Below are 16,681 nucleotides of genomic sequence, written 5' to 3'. Positions count from 1 at the left end.
ATTCCTGCCTGAAAATGTGATGATTCTATAATTTGACATATTCTACATATATTTATGGGAGCATGGAAGACTATCTCAGCAGGTCTCAGCAGGTAACACTTTTTTTAAAGCAATTAAAGAGGCCTTCCGGATAAGCTTTCAGAATTTTTAAGACTGCCAACTAGTTCAATGGATTACCTAAAATCTTATTAGCCTCCCCATACTTAACAGGTTTCCCATAAGGAATCTCAGGTTTTTATTTTTAGAAAACCCCAAATTATATAAAAATGCTTGGTTATTCTAAAATGCCATATATAATGTGGTTTAACTTTTCAGGACCCAAAAGCTAAAAGGTCTTAAACTATACCCAGAAAGATAGCAGAAAAATCCCAAGGGACCTCTTTCTTATATTAGTGTAAACATTTTGTAGTAAGTTTATAGCACATCAATATTATTTTGTTTAAATCTGACTTTATTAATTTTTTAAAAGTCATAAGTAAAATTTGTAAAATTTAGGTCTGAAAGTACATATGAAAAAAAAATCACAATTTAAGAAAAAAAGGTGAACCTATTGCAAATTTTGTCTATTCTTTCCACATGAACAATAAACTGTTTATTATTTACTGTTAATTTTTTTAAAGTTCCATAGTAATATTACATGCAAACAAATTTAAAGTTTCAAAAATGCTATTCAACCAAAAAATATATATTGGACTATTAAAATAATCTAGGAAGATTCATAGTCATAAGTTAAGTAAGGTTTCTGATTCTAGACCCAAATCAAGAACGTAAGTCTTAGAAACATCTAGTATTTTACTTCCTTTCCATTACTGTGAAAATCAAACACCGAAAATAGTTATACTTTTAAAAATAAAGAAAAATACTTGAATGTTATGTAAAAATCATTTATTTTCCAAACTGCAAGGAATTTTTGATCCTTAGAAAAAGTGCAGATGTAATTACAATTGCCTCCCCACCCCCAAAAGGAGGTAATCATTAAAAAGAGGCCTTCAAGATAAGCTTTCGGAATTCGGATTCATACTATGTATGTAGCCCATGTAATGTGTTCACTCTGAAGAGATGAAAGAGAAGCAGTTATTTCAGGTTTTGATTGACGTGTAGGAAATCAGAATCTTGAAAGTACTTCATTCATCTAATACATCCTACAATTCTCTGTAAAGCTAAATTATCTTCAATGTATATAGTATATTTATATTGAGAATTTGAGCATTTAAGGGAATAACACAAAAAGCTAACATCAGGTGATACTGCTACGACTATGTCTGAATCATGATAGATGAGTTAAATGTGTTAAATACATATAAAAAGGGAAGGAAAATAAAGGGGGGGATACAAATTTTTGACCAAATTAAATAGGCTTTAAGATATATCATATGGAAATTCAGGTTTTAAAAAGAGTGTTTTACAATAAGGAAATTCATGACTAAACTGAAAAAAATCTTCATTTTATACTGAAAGTTGCTAACTAAAGCAAGCAAATTCCAATCTGGTACACCTTTAATAAAAAAGGAATAATATTTTCTCCTCTCAAAATTAGCAAACACTCATAGTGTGGTATATAAATCAATATAATCAAGTATTTGATTTTCACTTTGAGAATCTAACTTGAACACTTGGGGCTGTCAATAGAGAGAGAAAGAGAAACTGAAGGAATTAATTTTAAAAACAGTGGCAAATATTATTAGAATTTAGAGAACTAAAATTTTATGCCACTTGTAAAGCTTGGGCCTAGCACACTTTATTTTCAGATTTGAAATGTAGATGATATGGCTGCTTAGATTTCTAGATCCCAATGGTTTCATAGAAATCAAGTAGTTGTGGTCATCTATCAAAAATCCTAAGAGTCAAGGACTGTACCATTATCTACCATTACTAATTCACAGAATATATGACAGTTTTAAATATGGATAATTTAGTGAAAATAGAGTACACATTTTGTGGTACATTAGTCTTCATTTTAAAATATACATACTTATTTATTAGTCCATGAAATTACTAATACCCTTCATTAATCTATTTAATTTGGTTACCAACAGACACTACTTATCACTAATGAACAAAAATCTATTCGGATATAGAAAGAGACCACATAATCACCTAAAGAAACATGATATTCATCAGATTAACAGGAACTATATTAGTATTTGTGAATCAGATTCCTGAATATAAAAATTTGGCTTAATTTATAAGAGGCTGAGGTGTCAATAATGATCAAACTCTTTCCTTTAAAAATATCTTCAACAGTGACAGAATTTATGAAAGTGTTCAAAGCAGAGCTTCTCTGGTCGAGGCAGGGGTCCAGGGTACATCTTCCCTTTCCTCCCCAGCCGTTTCCTAGAGGCAACCTCCTCACACGGCTAGAGCTCTAAGGAGAGCTGTGAAAATCACTGATTCAGACTAAGTATTAGACTTCCGAAACTGCAGAATCCACCCCTAAACAAAATCAAGATCCCTGAACAAAATCAAGATCCTGTGAAGAGCAGAAGGACCATTTTTTGCTTCTCTCCCTGCCCTATCTTTCAGGTAGTTAATTGTGCGACCTGTCACAAACTCAAGTAATCACATGTAAGACATAGTAGGATTTTTCCTGCAGCTCCATACCCCAAGGAAGTACAGGCCTACTTAAGTTGTGGAGCTACCATCTAAGGCTGGGTCCTGACTGAAGGCTTGCTTCCAGTGTTTAGACAGGATGAGTTCTGTGAGAAATCATTTTCTCACTTTGGAGTGAGAAGTCCTTAGGACAAGACAAAGAAGTCTGAAAACCAAGTCTTCAATTCACAGGTCCTGGAGGAAGCATGCCTAGCCTGGAGAGGCATTCTCAGCATTTCCTACGATGCCTTAGACTGGGAGGCCTCTGTGAAGGCGAGGAGACAGAGGCAGTCTGAGGCCAGTCACAAGCAGCGAAAGGAAAGACAGGAAAGAAATTCCAGCAAGAGCAATTTATTTACAGCATCCCATTATTTTAGTAATTAATGTTTAAACTTTCTCTATGACAAAACTTTTCTTTGGCTAATAACTTATAAAATTAGATGACATAAACTTTACCTTCATTCTCTACTCTGGGTTCACTGGTAGAAAGACATGCTAATAAATTGTGATTTCACCAAAAGCAAAGACTGTAGGAGCATGACAGGATAAGGCTGGTCCCATTTTGCTTGTCAAGGTTGCAATAAAGACCATTCATTCTGCTACTTTTACTTACTTATTTCTTTTTTTCCATTGGTATTCAAAAAGACTACAGTCGCAAATAGTGAAGATATGTAAATTGGTAATATTACTTTAAGATGTATCTCCAGAATTACTGTGCACATAAAAGTGGGTACTGCCTCTGCTCAAGAGTACACTGGTAATGCATATCAGTATATTTACCTGCAAAAGAATCAAATAATTAGACTTAAAAAGTTGTTTATCAGTAGTAATAAATGATAGAGCTTAACATTTTTCCTATTTCTTACTATTTTATAAGCTCCAGCATCCAGAGGTGATACAATTAAGTCTAATTTAGCAATATATCTATAACATTATTATAGTTTACTCATCAATATTATCATTTAGGAGATGAGCACAATCATATTTATTAAGCCACATTTATGTGTATGGTACATATTCGACATTTTTAAATTTTCTTGTTGAATTCTCAGAGCAATCTTCATTTTTATAACTGAGTAAAATAAAGCTCAAAGAAAATGTTATGGATGAGGAAAGGTGTGCTTTGAATTACACCTAATTTTCACATGGAAATTTAAGAAAATGTACTAGTACAGTCACCTTCTTTGCTACAAAACCTGATGTGTCAATATCAACCACGTATAGTCAGGCTCACCCTACCTCTATTTTTTTTTTTTTCTGCCTCCCTTCAACAATCCAGCTTAAAACCATTCTGCATATACTTCCCATGTCCTGCCTTCTCTTTGAGCCTTAGAGCAACTTAACTATCATGTGACAACAGCACCACCTATTGGCTGGCATAGAGATTGGAATGATCCAAAACAGCATCTGCCTCCTTGACTAAAGACTAATGCACAATTTGGGCTTCTCTTTTCTTCTGCCTTTTATTATTAAACCCACTTGAAAAAATTTACAGCTGAGTTAAATCCACTTGAAAAAAATTGTTTTCTCATACATATACATCTCTTCTCCTTTTTTTCTTTTAAAAACCTGTAGAGTTACTGTATCTCTCTTGATTCCATTGCTAATGTGGGGATTAAAAGGGATTTGTGAATTATTCCGGAAACTGAATTACCATCTCTAACACAATTTCTATTGGAAAATGCATTGAATTTAAGCAAGCTGTTTACATGTAACTTTTGAAATTCAAGTAATTTGTAGGTGGGGAATTTGCTATATTACAAAAACATATAAAACCATTAAGAATTTCACTGTAGTTTCCAAGGCAAATAAAGGAATAAAATGCTGATACATAGCAACATCGCATATATCTGCCTTCACCCTTTTTAGAGTTGATGAATATCTGCCTTGCCCTATGGAGTCTGAATCTTGCACTGCACACAGTGAAACACTCAAATATTTGTTGATAGTAATGATGAGGTACATTGTTATTTTGCAGTGGCTCATTAAATTTATACCAATGATACAGGAGAGAACATCAGACTCCATTATTTTAACTTTATCTCTATGATGAAAATTACCAGGATTACATCTATAACTCTAACCACTTAATGAGCTCCAATCATGAACTTTTGTTTAAAGCAGTGCTCTATTTGGATGTCCTTACTCTTCTGTTACACAGAGTTCTAATTGTTCCTGTGATACATTCTTAGCATCTAGTCCCTGAATTTGTCCTATCTTCACGGTAAGCCTTATAAGTTCTCATCTGTGGAAATTTTGTGTTGAAGCAGTGGAAACATGTAAGATAATCCCAGCAGCTAGTTCATCAATATGAAGTAACTTGTTGCTGGTACCAATCAAGTAGCAAAGGATTTTGTCTCTTGGCCTTTATCCCATGCCTCAGTTCTGGAAAATGTTCTTGAAATCCTCATTTGAGTCCAATTCCCACAGGCAGGGAAAGGCTGCCACTGTCCCATATATACTATAAATCATAACTGCTCTCACCTGTCTAGACAGAGCCTATTCTTGGAAAGACAGACCCGAACTCCCTTACGCTGATTCTGTGGTCTACTGAAACCTGTGTGTGGTCTAATCCTGATGTCAACTTCCCAGGTATGTGACCTCCTGTTGCCTTGCACCTGTCCAGGATTATTTTATTGGCTCCCCAGGACTTGGAAACCTATGGTCTGGCCGATTTAGTCAGTAGTTGTGACATCCACCTCTCCGAGCCTCAAATGCTTTTCCTTTTAAATCTCAAATCTTTTGACAGTACTATTATTTTACTCATTTCCTAATTCAAAAACTTCAGTTGTTTTTACAATATGAATATACTTAACATCACATTTTGATAGTTAAGTTAGTAAATATTATTTTTACCACAATTAAAATTTTAAAAATTATTTTAAAACAACTTTAATTGATTTTATTACTGCTCCCCTCCCCAATAATGCAAAATTTCAACAAAATTCACACATATATTAATGCTCCTCTAATTTATTCTTTTTATTTCATCTTCACTCCACCACCCTCACCCAGGCCCCTCTCACTTCATGCCTTTATTAATAGAATAATCCCTTTAACCATAATGTATTCTGATGTCTATTCTTTATTGCTTAGAAATTTTTTCTTCAGGGAACCATTCACCATTCCATTCCTTTTGATTCTGTCCACTGAATCTGTGTGGGGCTATCATCCCTCTACCTATAAGTAGGAATGTAAACTAAGTTTGGCCATAGTATTGTATCCCTTTAGCCACAAAAATTATTTTAGGAATGGGCACATGGCCCCAGCTGGGCCAATCAGCATTTTCTTAGAACTTTTGCTGGAGCTTTGAGGAAAGACTTTTAACCTCTGTGTCTATGAGCTATAAAGCCCATATAGACCTGGATCTGCTGAAGCCATCCGTGCTACATTGTAGAGAAATCTACCTATGAATGAAACCAATTGGGGGGAAGACAGACTCGTGTGATAGAGAGAATATATCCTGATGTTTGACTCTAGTTCGATTTCTGTTCAGTTATACTTTTCAAAATATTGCATTAGGTAGGATAGGCTAAGCTGTGGTAGGAAATCGGCTCTAAAATAAAATTCAGTAGCTTAAACAATAAGCTGTCTTTCTTATGTAACAGTCCTGGGTGGATGTTCAGGTAGGTTAGTTCTTTCCACAGTTGTTTAAGCATCCAGGCTGATGGCTAATCAGCTATCATCAACACGTGACTTCCAAGGTTCCCTGAGTGCTGCCATTTCATTCAGCCAGAAAGAAGAAAGAGCACTGAGACATTCACAGGGAGATTTTTACTGGCCAGGCCAGGAAGTGACTCACATCACTTTCACTTCTAATGCACTAGAAAAAACTTAGTCATATAGCTACATCTAATTTTAAAAGGTGCTTGTAAACGTAGTCCAGCTGTGTGTACAGGAGAAAGTAGATTTTAGTGGAAAGCTAATGATTGAGGCTACAAATATATTCCTGGATAAAGCCAAATCAACAAAGAAACTGAATACCAGATTATATCATATTGGCCCACAGAAAAACTGTTTTTTTCCCCTTTTGTATTGCATTATAATTGACTTACAATATTATATTAGTTTCAGGTGTGTAATGTAGAGATTTTTTATTTTTATAGATTTTACTTCATATAAAGTTATTATAAAAAACTGGTTATATTCCCTGTGCTGTACATTGTAACTTACTTATTTTATACCTAGCTATCTGTACCTCTTAATCTCCTTCACCTATCTTACCCCTCCCTCTAACGTTCAAAACAGTTTTTATTGAATTAAAAATCTGGTGAAACCATTACCCATATTTTAATGCTATTATAAGAAATACTCCAGAAAAAAAATGTATCAAATCTATCATAAGATGTTGTCAAAGACACCTGTTCATTATATTGCATAATGTCTACCTAAAAACTGTGGGAGAAAGTCACATCAGATATCAGTATTAAGGATAATAGAAAACTAACAAATATCATTTTCCTCTTATAAGACTAGGAAAAATTAACAACACTGAGCTAGTGTTACTGAGGGTGCAGGAAAATTAACAAGCTCTTACACTGTTGGGAATGTAAATTAGCCAGTATGAATTGTGCAACTAACTGTTTCCTTTTCTGAACTGACTATCAAGAAGCTTAGCAGGATGTCACAAGTTATCTTTAGTGGGGTTATTACATGAGATTTTGTACTTTATTAATTGACTTTTTAAAAATGAGAAACATGTATTTAAAAAATAAATAAAAGCAAAACGAGGCTATTTTTATTTTTATAAAACAAAAATTAGTCATTCTTCTCCAAAATAGTTGTTCAGATGATTGATCTCATAGCCATTGTGAAGTTCTGATCAAAAGGAAGGCTGTCTCTTTTTGAGTTGGCTGCTACAAAGCTGAGAGTTGCATTTGTGGTCCAATCTCAGAAAACATATAGGTAATTAGAGTTTATATTAGAGCCTCATATCTGGTTCCACTTTTCCCTTATTCTGATTTTACTTTCACCTTTCACTGCAATTTTATGCATCTGTCTTTGTCTTTGAGTCTTCAATCCCATGTCTCTTCTGGAAGAAGGAAAAGAATGAATGTATAAGACAGTTTTCCTGTATCACAACTCTATCACTCTTCCTATACAAAACTTAGAATCCTACAGCATGTATTTTTCTGAAAGGCAAAACCCCAAATTTTTCATCTTAGTGTTTACACATTTAAAAACATATAAACATAAAAATATAGTTATATATAATAAAAATTTATTTACATAAATGCACACAACCATGTGCACACACACACACACACAAAGTGCCTAGGCCAAACACTGTACTATGTATGGGAGAAAGAGAAAGAAGGTTCAAGTTGCTCAGTCTGGTTCAATGTTTCCAGTATTTTTTCACCATGACTCATGTCAGAAAACCTAATGGCCTCACATTCCCAGAGGCATACCAAGACACATGGTATTTACAGTTCTCAGCATGATGACAATTTTGTCTCTTTGGCTATTACTGATCTGAGACATACTGGCAGTCTCAGGAGTCAGATGGTTAAGAACACAGATTGACTACAACATAGAAAGACAGGTATAAGGAGAAAACACTCTATGCTATACCACATAAGAAATAAGAGACCCAAAATCGTGGAGTAAAAACAAATGGGACACTTTTGATAAGAGATATTGCTGGGAGTTAGGCAAAAGAGAAAAATAGAGATTAGAAGGATCGTTCCAGAAAATGGAAAATTTAAAAAACAGTTGGATTCTACACAGGGAAGATGATGAAAATATTTCTGGACATTTGAATATATGCTACTTTGTACAGTATGTCATCTTTCGTACCGTATCATTAAAAAAATCAGCTAATCTGTACAATAGCATTTTTAGATAAATGAAGCTAATACCTCTGAAAAGCAAAAAATTTCCAATCTGACCATTTTAATGAAAATAATTTTTCAATATTTTAGGGTTTTTTTCTGTCTTAGTAAATTAAATGCCATCCATGTACTCACTTTCTCTTTGGATCTCAGGCTAATTATATGTAACTCATTGCACAGTTGACCCTTGAACAAGGTTAGGGGCTAAAACCTTCTGTGCAGTCAAAAATCAGCACATAACTTTATCGTCTGCCCTCCATGTACATGGTTCCTCTGTATCTGCAGATTCAATCAACCAAAGATCATGGAGCACTGTAGTATTTACATCAGAAGAAATTCGCATATATGTGTACCTGTGCAGTTCAAACCTGTGCTGTTCAAGGGTCAACTGTATACTGTACTTTAACATAAGTAAGTCTTACTGAGATTGGTTTTTGACTTATAAATGATCCCACCACTTTATAGTAACTCACTTATTTCTTACTGCCAATCAGGGTTACTGCCTCTAACTACTGTCTATCAGCTTTCCCCCAATCTTTTATGTGTAGAAAATTAGGAGAAAAATTGGCGGAGAAAGGGGTACTACTGAGCTTGCTAAATCCCTAATCTGTTTTTGCACACTACACCACGCCTGCAGCTATTCTCTAAGGATAGCTGTATTCTGCATAACGTTCAAAATACATACATTTTGTGATTTTTTTTTTCACACTACCTCGAAAAGATCTGTTTTGGTAAATTCCCAGGCAAGTTTTCCTGACTTTTCAGGCTGTCAAAGGCCTTCCTTGAGGACTATCCTTTGGGGTATAGTGGAGTCGAAAGAGTCAATTGGCACAGTATTCAAATTTAGATTTTTGCCATAATCTTAAAATAAGACTGCACATTCCATCATAAAGTTTTCTGTGTTAAAGTTTTGTTTAAAATATACTACTCCACCTCATACCTATTAGGATAGCTACTATTAAAAAAAAAGCCAAAAAATAACAAGTGTTGGCAAGGATGTGGACAATTTGGAACCCTTATGCACTGCTGGTGAGAATGTAAAACAGTACAGCTGCTATGAAAAACAGTATAGTGCTCCTCAAAAAAGTTAAAAACTGAATGATCCAGCAATTCCACTTCTGGGCATATAACCAAAAGAACTGAAAGCCATGTCTTAAAGAGATATCTGTATACCCAAGTTCATAGCAGCATTACTCACAACAGTCAAAAGGTGGAAACAATTCAAGTGTCCATTGACAGATTAATGGATAAACAACATTTGCGATATACAGATACAATGGACTATTACTCTGCCTTAAAAACGAACGAAATTCTGGCACATGCTACATGGAAGAGCCTTGATGACATTATGCTAAGTGAAATAAGCCAGTCACAGAAAGGCAAACACTGTATGATTCCCCTTATATGAGGTACCTATTTTCTATTTCTATGTCTCATAGAAACATAGAAATAGAAAATACAATGGTAGTTGCCAGGGGCAAATGAGGAAGAAGGGGAATGGAAAGTTGCTGTTTAATAGATACAGAGTATAGAGGGTACAGAGTTTCAGTCCTCCAAGATGAAAAGAGTTTTGGAGATTAGTTGTACAATAATATGAATGTACTTAATACTACTAAGCTGTACACTTAAAAATGGTTAAGGTGGTAAATTTTATGTTACATGTATTTTACCATAGTTACTTGTGTGTGTGTGTGTGTGAGTGAGTGTATATGTGTGTATGTGTAAAATTTATAGATTCTGTAACCCTGTTTTGACAATTCCTCAACTTTTGGCAATTAGGAATTAGTCCCCTCAAAGGAAGTGAATGGACACATTTAAAAGGTACGGGGCTGATCACAAAAGTAAGAACAAGTATCCTTTTCTATATATTTCACCTACAGCTTGTTCTCCAAGTGAATGATAAACTCCTTATGTATTAACACAGTGTCTTCTACTTATTTTAGATAGCCAACACTCTATGCCAGCAAACAGAAAGCAGGTAATGCTGGTTGATGTGAGAATGTTTAGGTAGCACGCTATTCATATCTCCAAACTGTCACCATATAATTTTAAAATAAATTAGAACTGAAAGGAATGTTGGGAGATCCTAGTAGAATAGTTATCAAGCCACTTCTTAAAGCTCTTAAAAACCAAGGAATGGAAACTAATTCTTTCATCACTCATTCAAAGATGTTATGCATTAGGTTAAAAAATGTCCTCATAAAACGTGGAACTAGACAGAGGAGACAGTTGCACAATGGTGTGAATGAACTAAATGGCACTTTAAAAGATAAACTTGGGGTAAGGTCACACAATTCAGAGAAAATGGAATTTAAATTCTGGTCTGTATGACTTCAAAGCCCGTGCATGTACCATTTCCTACTACCCTGTAGTGTCAACAAATACACAACCAAAATAGCTAAACTGCTTCAAATAACTAAAAGCGGAAGTTTGTATATACTGAATACTTCTTGTCAGTAGCACAGTTAGCCATGATGGAGGATAAAAACCCCCTTTTTATTCCTTAAATAACTTTTAAGTACTTGATGAGATCCTAAATTACATGGACTAATAACAACTTTTCCCTAGAAGTGAGTTTTTTTTTTAAACTTTCTTAATAAAGGAAACTCTTCATATCAAGAAAGACTGGGTTTATAAAAAAATTACTATGTCCTCTTGTGACCTATTTGTACTATTTTTAATAAAGGGTTACATGACTATATTGACTCATATAGTATATAATTAGAGGCTGTAACACCACAGGGATGTATTTGATCTTTAAAATTGCCAAATTAAAATCCTTGCTATATGTATTATAAAGAATACAAAATTCTGATATAAATCCAAGATGCTTAATTTTGTAGAGATATATATATTTACATTTATATAATACATATATATATATATATTTTTTTTTTTAATATACCTCATCTTCCACAGAGAGATGATAGGGATGGATGGTTTTACCTTGCATGTTGTGTCAAAAGCAACTTGAGAGGCAACCACAAAGTCTGAATAAGCAGACCGAATTGTGAATGTTCTTCTGCCACCACTCCCCTCTTAAATCACCCATCTTAATCCACTCTGGTCAGACTCTGGAGTTCTTACACTCTCATACATGATATTTTGCACTGTCTCATTGCTTTTAGCAAAAGGATGAGTAACATGTAAATCACAAAGAATGAGAAATGACCCTTCTTCACCACAATGTCTTCAAGAAAAAAACACGTGAAAAAAATCCCACAATCTATTCCAGAAAACAACAACAACAACAACAAAAAAACCAGGAAGGATTCTTACTCAGGTGTTAGGATTAAGATCAACTTTCCTGAGACTGGGAAATAAGGTGATTAGGCCAGGGATAATGGCTTGAAGAGGGCTGTCCATGAGATAGCTCTTGAAAACACCAACTTCCCAATGAAAGTATTAAACACTTCCATTTCCCTCTATTCTCAGGAAAATTCATTTATTCAACAAGAATCTTAATTTTATAACTCTAAGGCCTCATTCTTCACTTCATATAATAATTAAAACTGTCCATGACTTTGAAATAGTTCAAGGTATGCTATCTGATTAAACAGCATCTACATCCTAAACTCAATCTCCTTTTCAAAAAGTTTAATCTGAGGAAGCACTAACCCCAGGATACAAAAATAATTTGACAACTGAGTTATTCTGCAAGAAATGATATGAATATTTATCTGTTTTTTTATTTAAAATGGATAAACAAGCAAACATATCTCCTCAGCTGAAAGCCATCCAAATGTAATTTTAAAACTCTCCAAATTGTAAAGAGAAAAAAAAAGCCAAGGGAATGAATTTTTAAACTTAGTTCCAGAGCATATTAGAAGTTAAAAAAAATTAGAACTGGGTCTTATTCAGAGACACACTTACATTTGTGATGTGAGAAAGGAATGAATTCATTCGTCAATAATAAGGGGGCAATTTGAAGGAAAAAATATGAAAAGAAACAAGTCTACCTTGATTTTTTTTTACTTCATGTTTAATAAATTGCTTTGAAAGTAAACGCTCTTTGTTCTTTTATTCCATTTTCCATGAAATAAGGACTATGAAATCATCGATAAAATGATTAGAAAGGCTTTCCTTTCACCATGGTCACAGAATATACCCTTAAATAAATGCCATTTATGCTGACTCTAGGCAAACACAGCACCACCAAACACTCCATTTTACCCCTTTTACTTTCCCTGACCTTAATATCTCAGTAGGAAACACTACTGGGAATAGTTGGGTTGAGTTTTTTTTAGATCGTGGGTTCCCCGGCAGGTTATAATCCTACCTGACAAAGACAAGATTCTCATCATGGTTTATACAACATGAAACATCAGAGAGAAAAACTGGTTGTTACAGCACTGAGGTTCACAGCACTAGGATGCACCTAGGGCAAACCATGCCTTGGTTCAGAAATTGCTGAGAAATCAACCCTCACCTCAAACAGTTATGGCAGTGTCTGATTTCGCAGGTCTCTACAAACAGCTGAGATTCCCTTGGATGCCTTGACACCAGCTCAGCTGGAAAACAAATGCTGAATAAACTTAGATTCGCAATTGGTTAAGAGCACATATTCTGGAGCCTGACCACATGGTTCTGCAATTTACCCCATTATGTTCTTTAGTATTATTTAAATTCCCTGTGCCCCAGTGTCTCTATCCATAAAACAGGAAAATAAGAAAAGTATGATACTAGGATAAATTTAGCAACTATGTGCAAAGCACTAAGACTAGTACTTGGCACTTGGTAAATACTACATGTATTAGCTATTACTATTGTAAATTATTTTGTTGGTTGATTATAGTTTGAAAGTCATACTACAAATCAAATAAAGAGTTTTTCATATCAAACTTAAAGAGATAACATTGATACCACATGAGGCCTCAAAAAAAAAGCAACACAGAAGTTTGTTTCAGTGCTCTCCCTAGGGTGTTATGAGGCTAGTGGGAGTAAAAGGTTTTGACCACAGAGTGTAAAATGACGTTTAAGAACTGACAGTTTTGCTGCTGAAAGGGAGTGGTAGGCAAGAGGAAGTTCTGACCCTCTTGAAGTTCAGATTAGCCTGGTGCCCTATAGGGCAACCATACTTCTGCTTGGAAAATCTTGTGGCTTCAGAATCAAAGGCACATCTCAGAAAAGCTGGTAGAAAGGTCAAAGGTGAGATGGCCAAGATGGTGAAGAAGGAAGACCCTGAGCTCACCTCCTCCAATGAGCACATCAAAATCACCACTTTTTACGAGTAACTATCTATGAAAACAACCTGAAAACTAGCAGAAAAGATTTTCCACAACCAAAGATATAAAGAAGTGACCACAAAAAGACAGAAGGAAGGGCAGAGACATGGTAGTCAAGACCCACACTCCTTTCTATGCCACCTACAAACAGAAGGATAATCACAACTGCAGAGATTCTCCTCAAGGAAAAGGGGCTGAGCCGCACATTGGGCTCCCTATCCTGCAGGTCCTTCACTAGGAAGACGAATACCCAGAACCTCTGGCTTTGAAGGCCAGTGGGGCTTGTGTACAGAAGAGCTGGAGGACTGTAGTAAGCAGAGACTCCACTCTTAAAGGGAACATGCAAAATCTCACATGCTCTCTGAGTCCCAGTACAGAGACAGTCATTTGAAAGAAGCTTGGGTCACACCCACCTGCTGATCTTGGAGGGTATTATGCTAAGTGAAATAAGACAGAGAAAGGCAAATACCATATGATTTCACTTACACGAGGAATCTAAAAAACAAAACAAGTGAACAAACATAACTAAAGAGAACACTCACAGATAGGGAGAACAAACTGGTGATTGTCAGAGGGGAGAGAGAAGAGAGAATGAGTGAAACAGAAGAGGGAGAGTAAGAGGTACAAACTTCTAGTTAAAATAAATCAGTCAAGGTATTTAATGTATAGCATAGGTGATAGTCAATACTATTGTAGTAACTCTGTATGGTGACAAGCAGTAACTAGACTTACCATGGTGATCATTTTGTAATGTAAGAAAATATTGAATCACTATGTTGTACTCTGAAACTAATACTGTAAGTCAATCATACTCAAATAAAAAATTTTAAAAGGTCAAAGGGGAAATAATGAGGAGGTAGGAGGAAAGAAACAAATGCAATTTAAGTCTAAGCACTGTTGGCAGCACTATTATTTTCCCAAGCACAAGGAGTCCCTCCCTCATCTGAGGTACAATTTAAGTGCAAAATAGAGTAGATAAGACCCTTATATTGCCCACCTCAATTCACAAAGCATGGGATGAGGTTTATTTGCCAGGCATGCTTCCCTTCACTTTGGTTTTATAAATGGCTTAGCCACAAGGTGATCCTGAATTGTGGTAAATTCTGGTTCCGTCACAAAACACACATCAAAATTGCTAACTTCTACTCCTTCCCAGATGTGCTGTCACTATCTAAGCCTCTCAGAAGAGATACTATGATAGATAAGAAAATATACAGCAAAATGGCTACCAGGGGCTATGGTTAAATACAACAGTTAGAAGTCAAAATGTGCACAGGAATTGACAAAACAGTCTCTGGGGCCTCGGGAAGGCAAGCCCTTCTATTCCTGGGATGTCTTATTTGAGGTTCAATATTTCATACATGAAGTGTCACGAGGATTTAAAAACATAATCTTGGATTGGGAGAGACCTTTCTAGAAATTTCAAGAAATCCAGAAACTTGAAAGAAAAGTGTTGACTAATTTTCTTTATAAAAAACTTTTAGGGAGTTTAAAAAAACCAACAAACTCATGAAACAAAGTCAAAAGACCAAGAAAAAAAATCAGAAAGAAAAAGATGTTTAACCAAATGAAAGCCAAAGGGCTAAATATTTTTAATATATAAACAGGCTAAATAAAAAAAAAGAACACTTATAAAACTATGGACAAAGGACATTAATAGTTTTTACATAGGAGAGAAATATATAAATATGCAGATAGAAATGCATAATCTAATAATTAAAGAAGTATAGATTAAAAAGAAATTCTCCTCCAGTGTTCTTTCCCTACCAAAGCGTCTGAAGAGGTCACATGCTCTAGATACAGCAACTGCGACGTGGTGGAATCTTTCCATCAGCCTGGTTCTGACTGTGGAACTGACAACATTCTCATCCTCCACCTGGAGTAGTAACTGAGAAAGAAATCTCTGTCATGTTAATTCACTAGAATGTCAATGGTTAATCCATTCTCAGGGCACAACTACCTATCCTGACTTGTATTAATATATCCCAAATTGCAAAGTGGTTATTTCAGGGGGCTGAGAAAGGATTATGGTGGACTTTTGAAATCTATATTAAATATTTTTTATATTACTTTTATAATTTCAAAAAAATTAAAAGGTAAAAATATAAAAATTAAATGCTGACATCCAAAGTATGAACACTGGTAACAATTTCCCCAGATTTGCACTACTTAATTTGGAGATTTATTTCTTATTTAGGTTAATACATCTGTCCCTAAAAGACTGCCTACAGAGAAGCAATCTTTCTATTCATAAATGGCTCTTGGTAGGGCCATACTGGATTTATTACCAATATTTAGGCCCCAAAGATAACTATTTCCATAGGGTACACTGAAGCGGGATGGAATGCACAGAATAATGTTCTAAGATCAAAAAGAAAGGCCACATATTTCACCAGACAAGTAAGTACCTTGTTAAGGGAAATTAGTTCACATTTTAAAAGTATCCAAATTGCTGGTAATCAAAATTACTATCCTATGAAATGGAAAGCTCTACAATCATCCTCCTAAGGTTGTCAAAGACAAGGCCAATCTAACCTTATTTCTATTAATTTGATTTTTCTAGACACAACAATGAAAATAAAATTAAACCTAAAGGATTCCATGAAAATATTTCAAAACCAGCCTTGGGAGGGACAAGATTCCAGGGAAATCCCTTCCTTCTTCCATCAAATCCTCTATTTCAACCAAAAGAGTTCCATTTTTAATTTTCTTCCAACTGGTATGCCACATAAGATTTTGTCTGGAGCTAAATGATGGAAAATCCATCATCCAAAATCATGATTATAGGAAGATATTGACATAAAATATTAACCCCCATAAAAGAAGTTGCCACATTAAGGTGCTTATCTTTTGAATACCAAGTGGTTAAAATCTAGGAAAGGACTCTAATCACTGCAAAGCAAACATAATTGCAAAAGGTCAAACAAATGAACATAGCAAGCATACTACATGAGATATAATTATGTCCAAGCTTCTATTCTCAATGGAACGGTACACCTGATGATCCAAGGTCATCCAATCTAAGAGCCTATA

At 34.9% G+C, this 16,681-nt stretch overlaps 1 protein-coding gene across 2 annotated transcripts in view; it reads right to left on the bottom strand.

The window, feature by feature from the left end:
* NDUFAF2 (NADH:ubiquinone oxidoreductase complex assembly factor 2) overlaps positions 1-16,681 on the bottom strand; it is a 153,577-nt gene that overhangs the window by 76,652 nt on the left and 60,244 nt on the right. Inside the window, exon 2 of one of the 2 annotated variants that reach the window (XM_074358768.1) lies at positions 3,203-3,369. The exons of the other annotated variant lie outside the window; for it this stretch is intronic. Within the exon in view, the coding sequence (XP_074214869.1) occupies positions 3,203-3,311 (109 nt within the window). The 5' untranslated portion in view covers positions 3,312-3,369. The remainder of the gene's footprint in view (positions 1-3,202; positions 3,370-16,681) is intronic. 2 annotated transcript variants of the gene reach the window in all.

This window comes from Camelus bactrianus, chromosome 3, assembly GCF_048773025.1.
Source record: "Camelus bactrianus isolate YW-2024 breed Bactrian camel chromosome 3, ASM4877302v1, whole genome shotgun sequence".
NCBI lineage: Eukaryota > Metazoa > Chordata > Mammalia > Artiodactyla > Camelidae > Camelus > Camelus bactrianus.
This window is presented reverse-complemented; position numbering and strand designations above follow the sequence as displayed.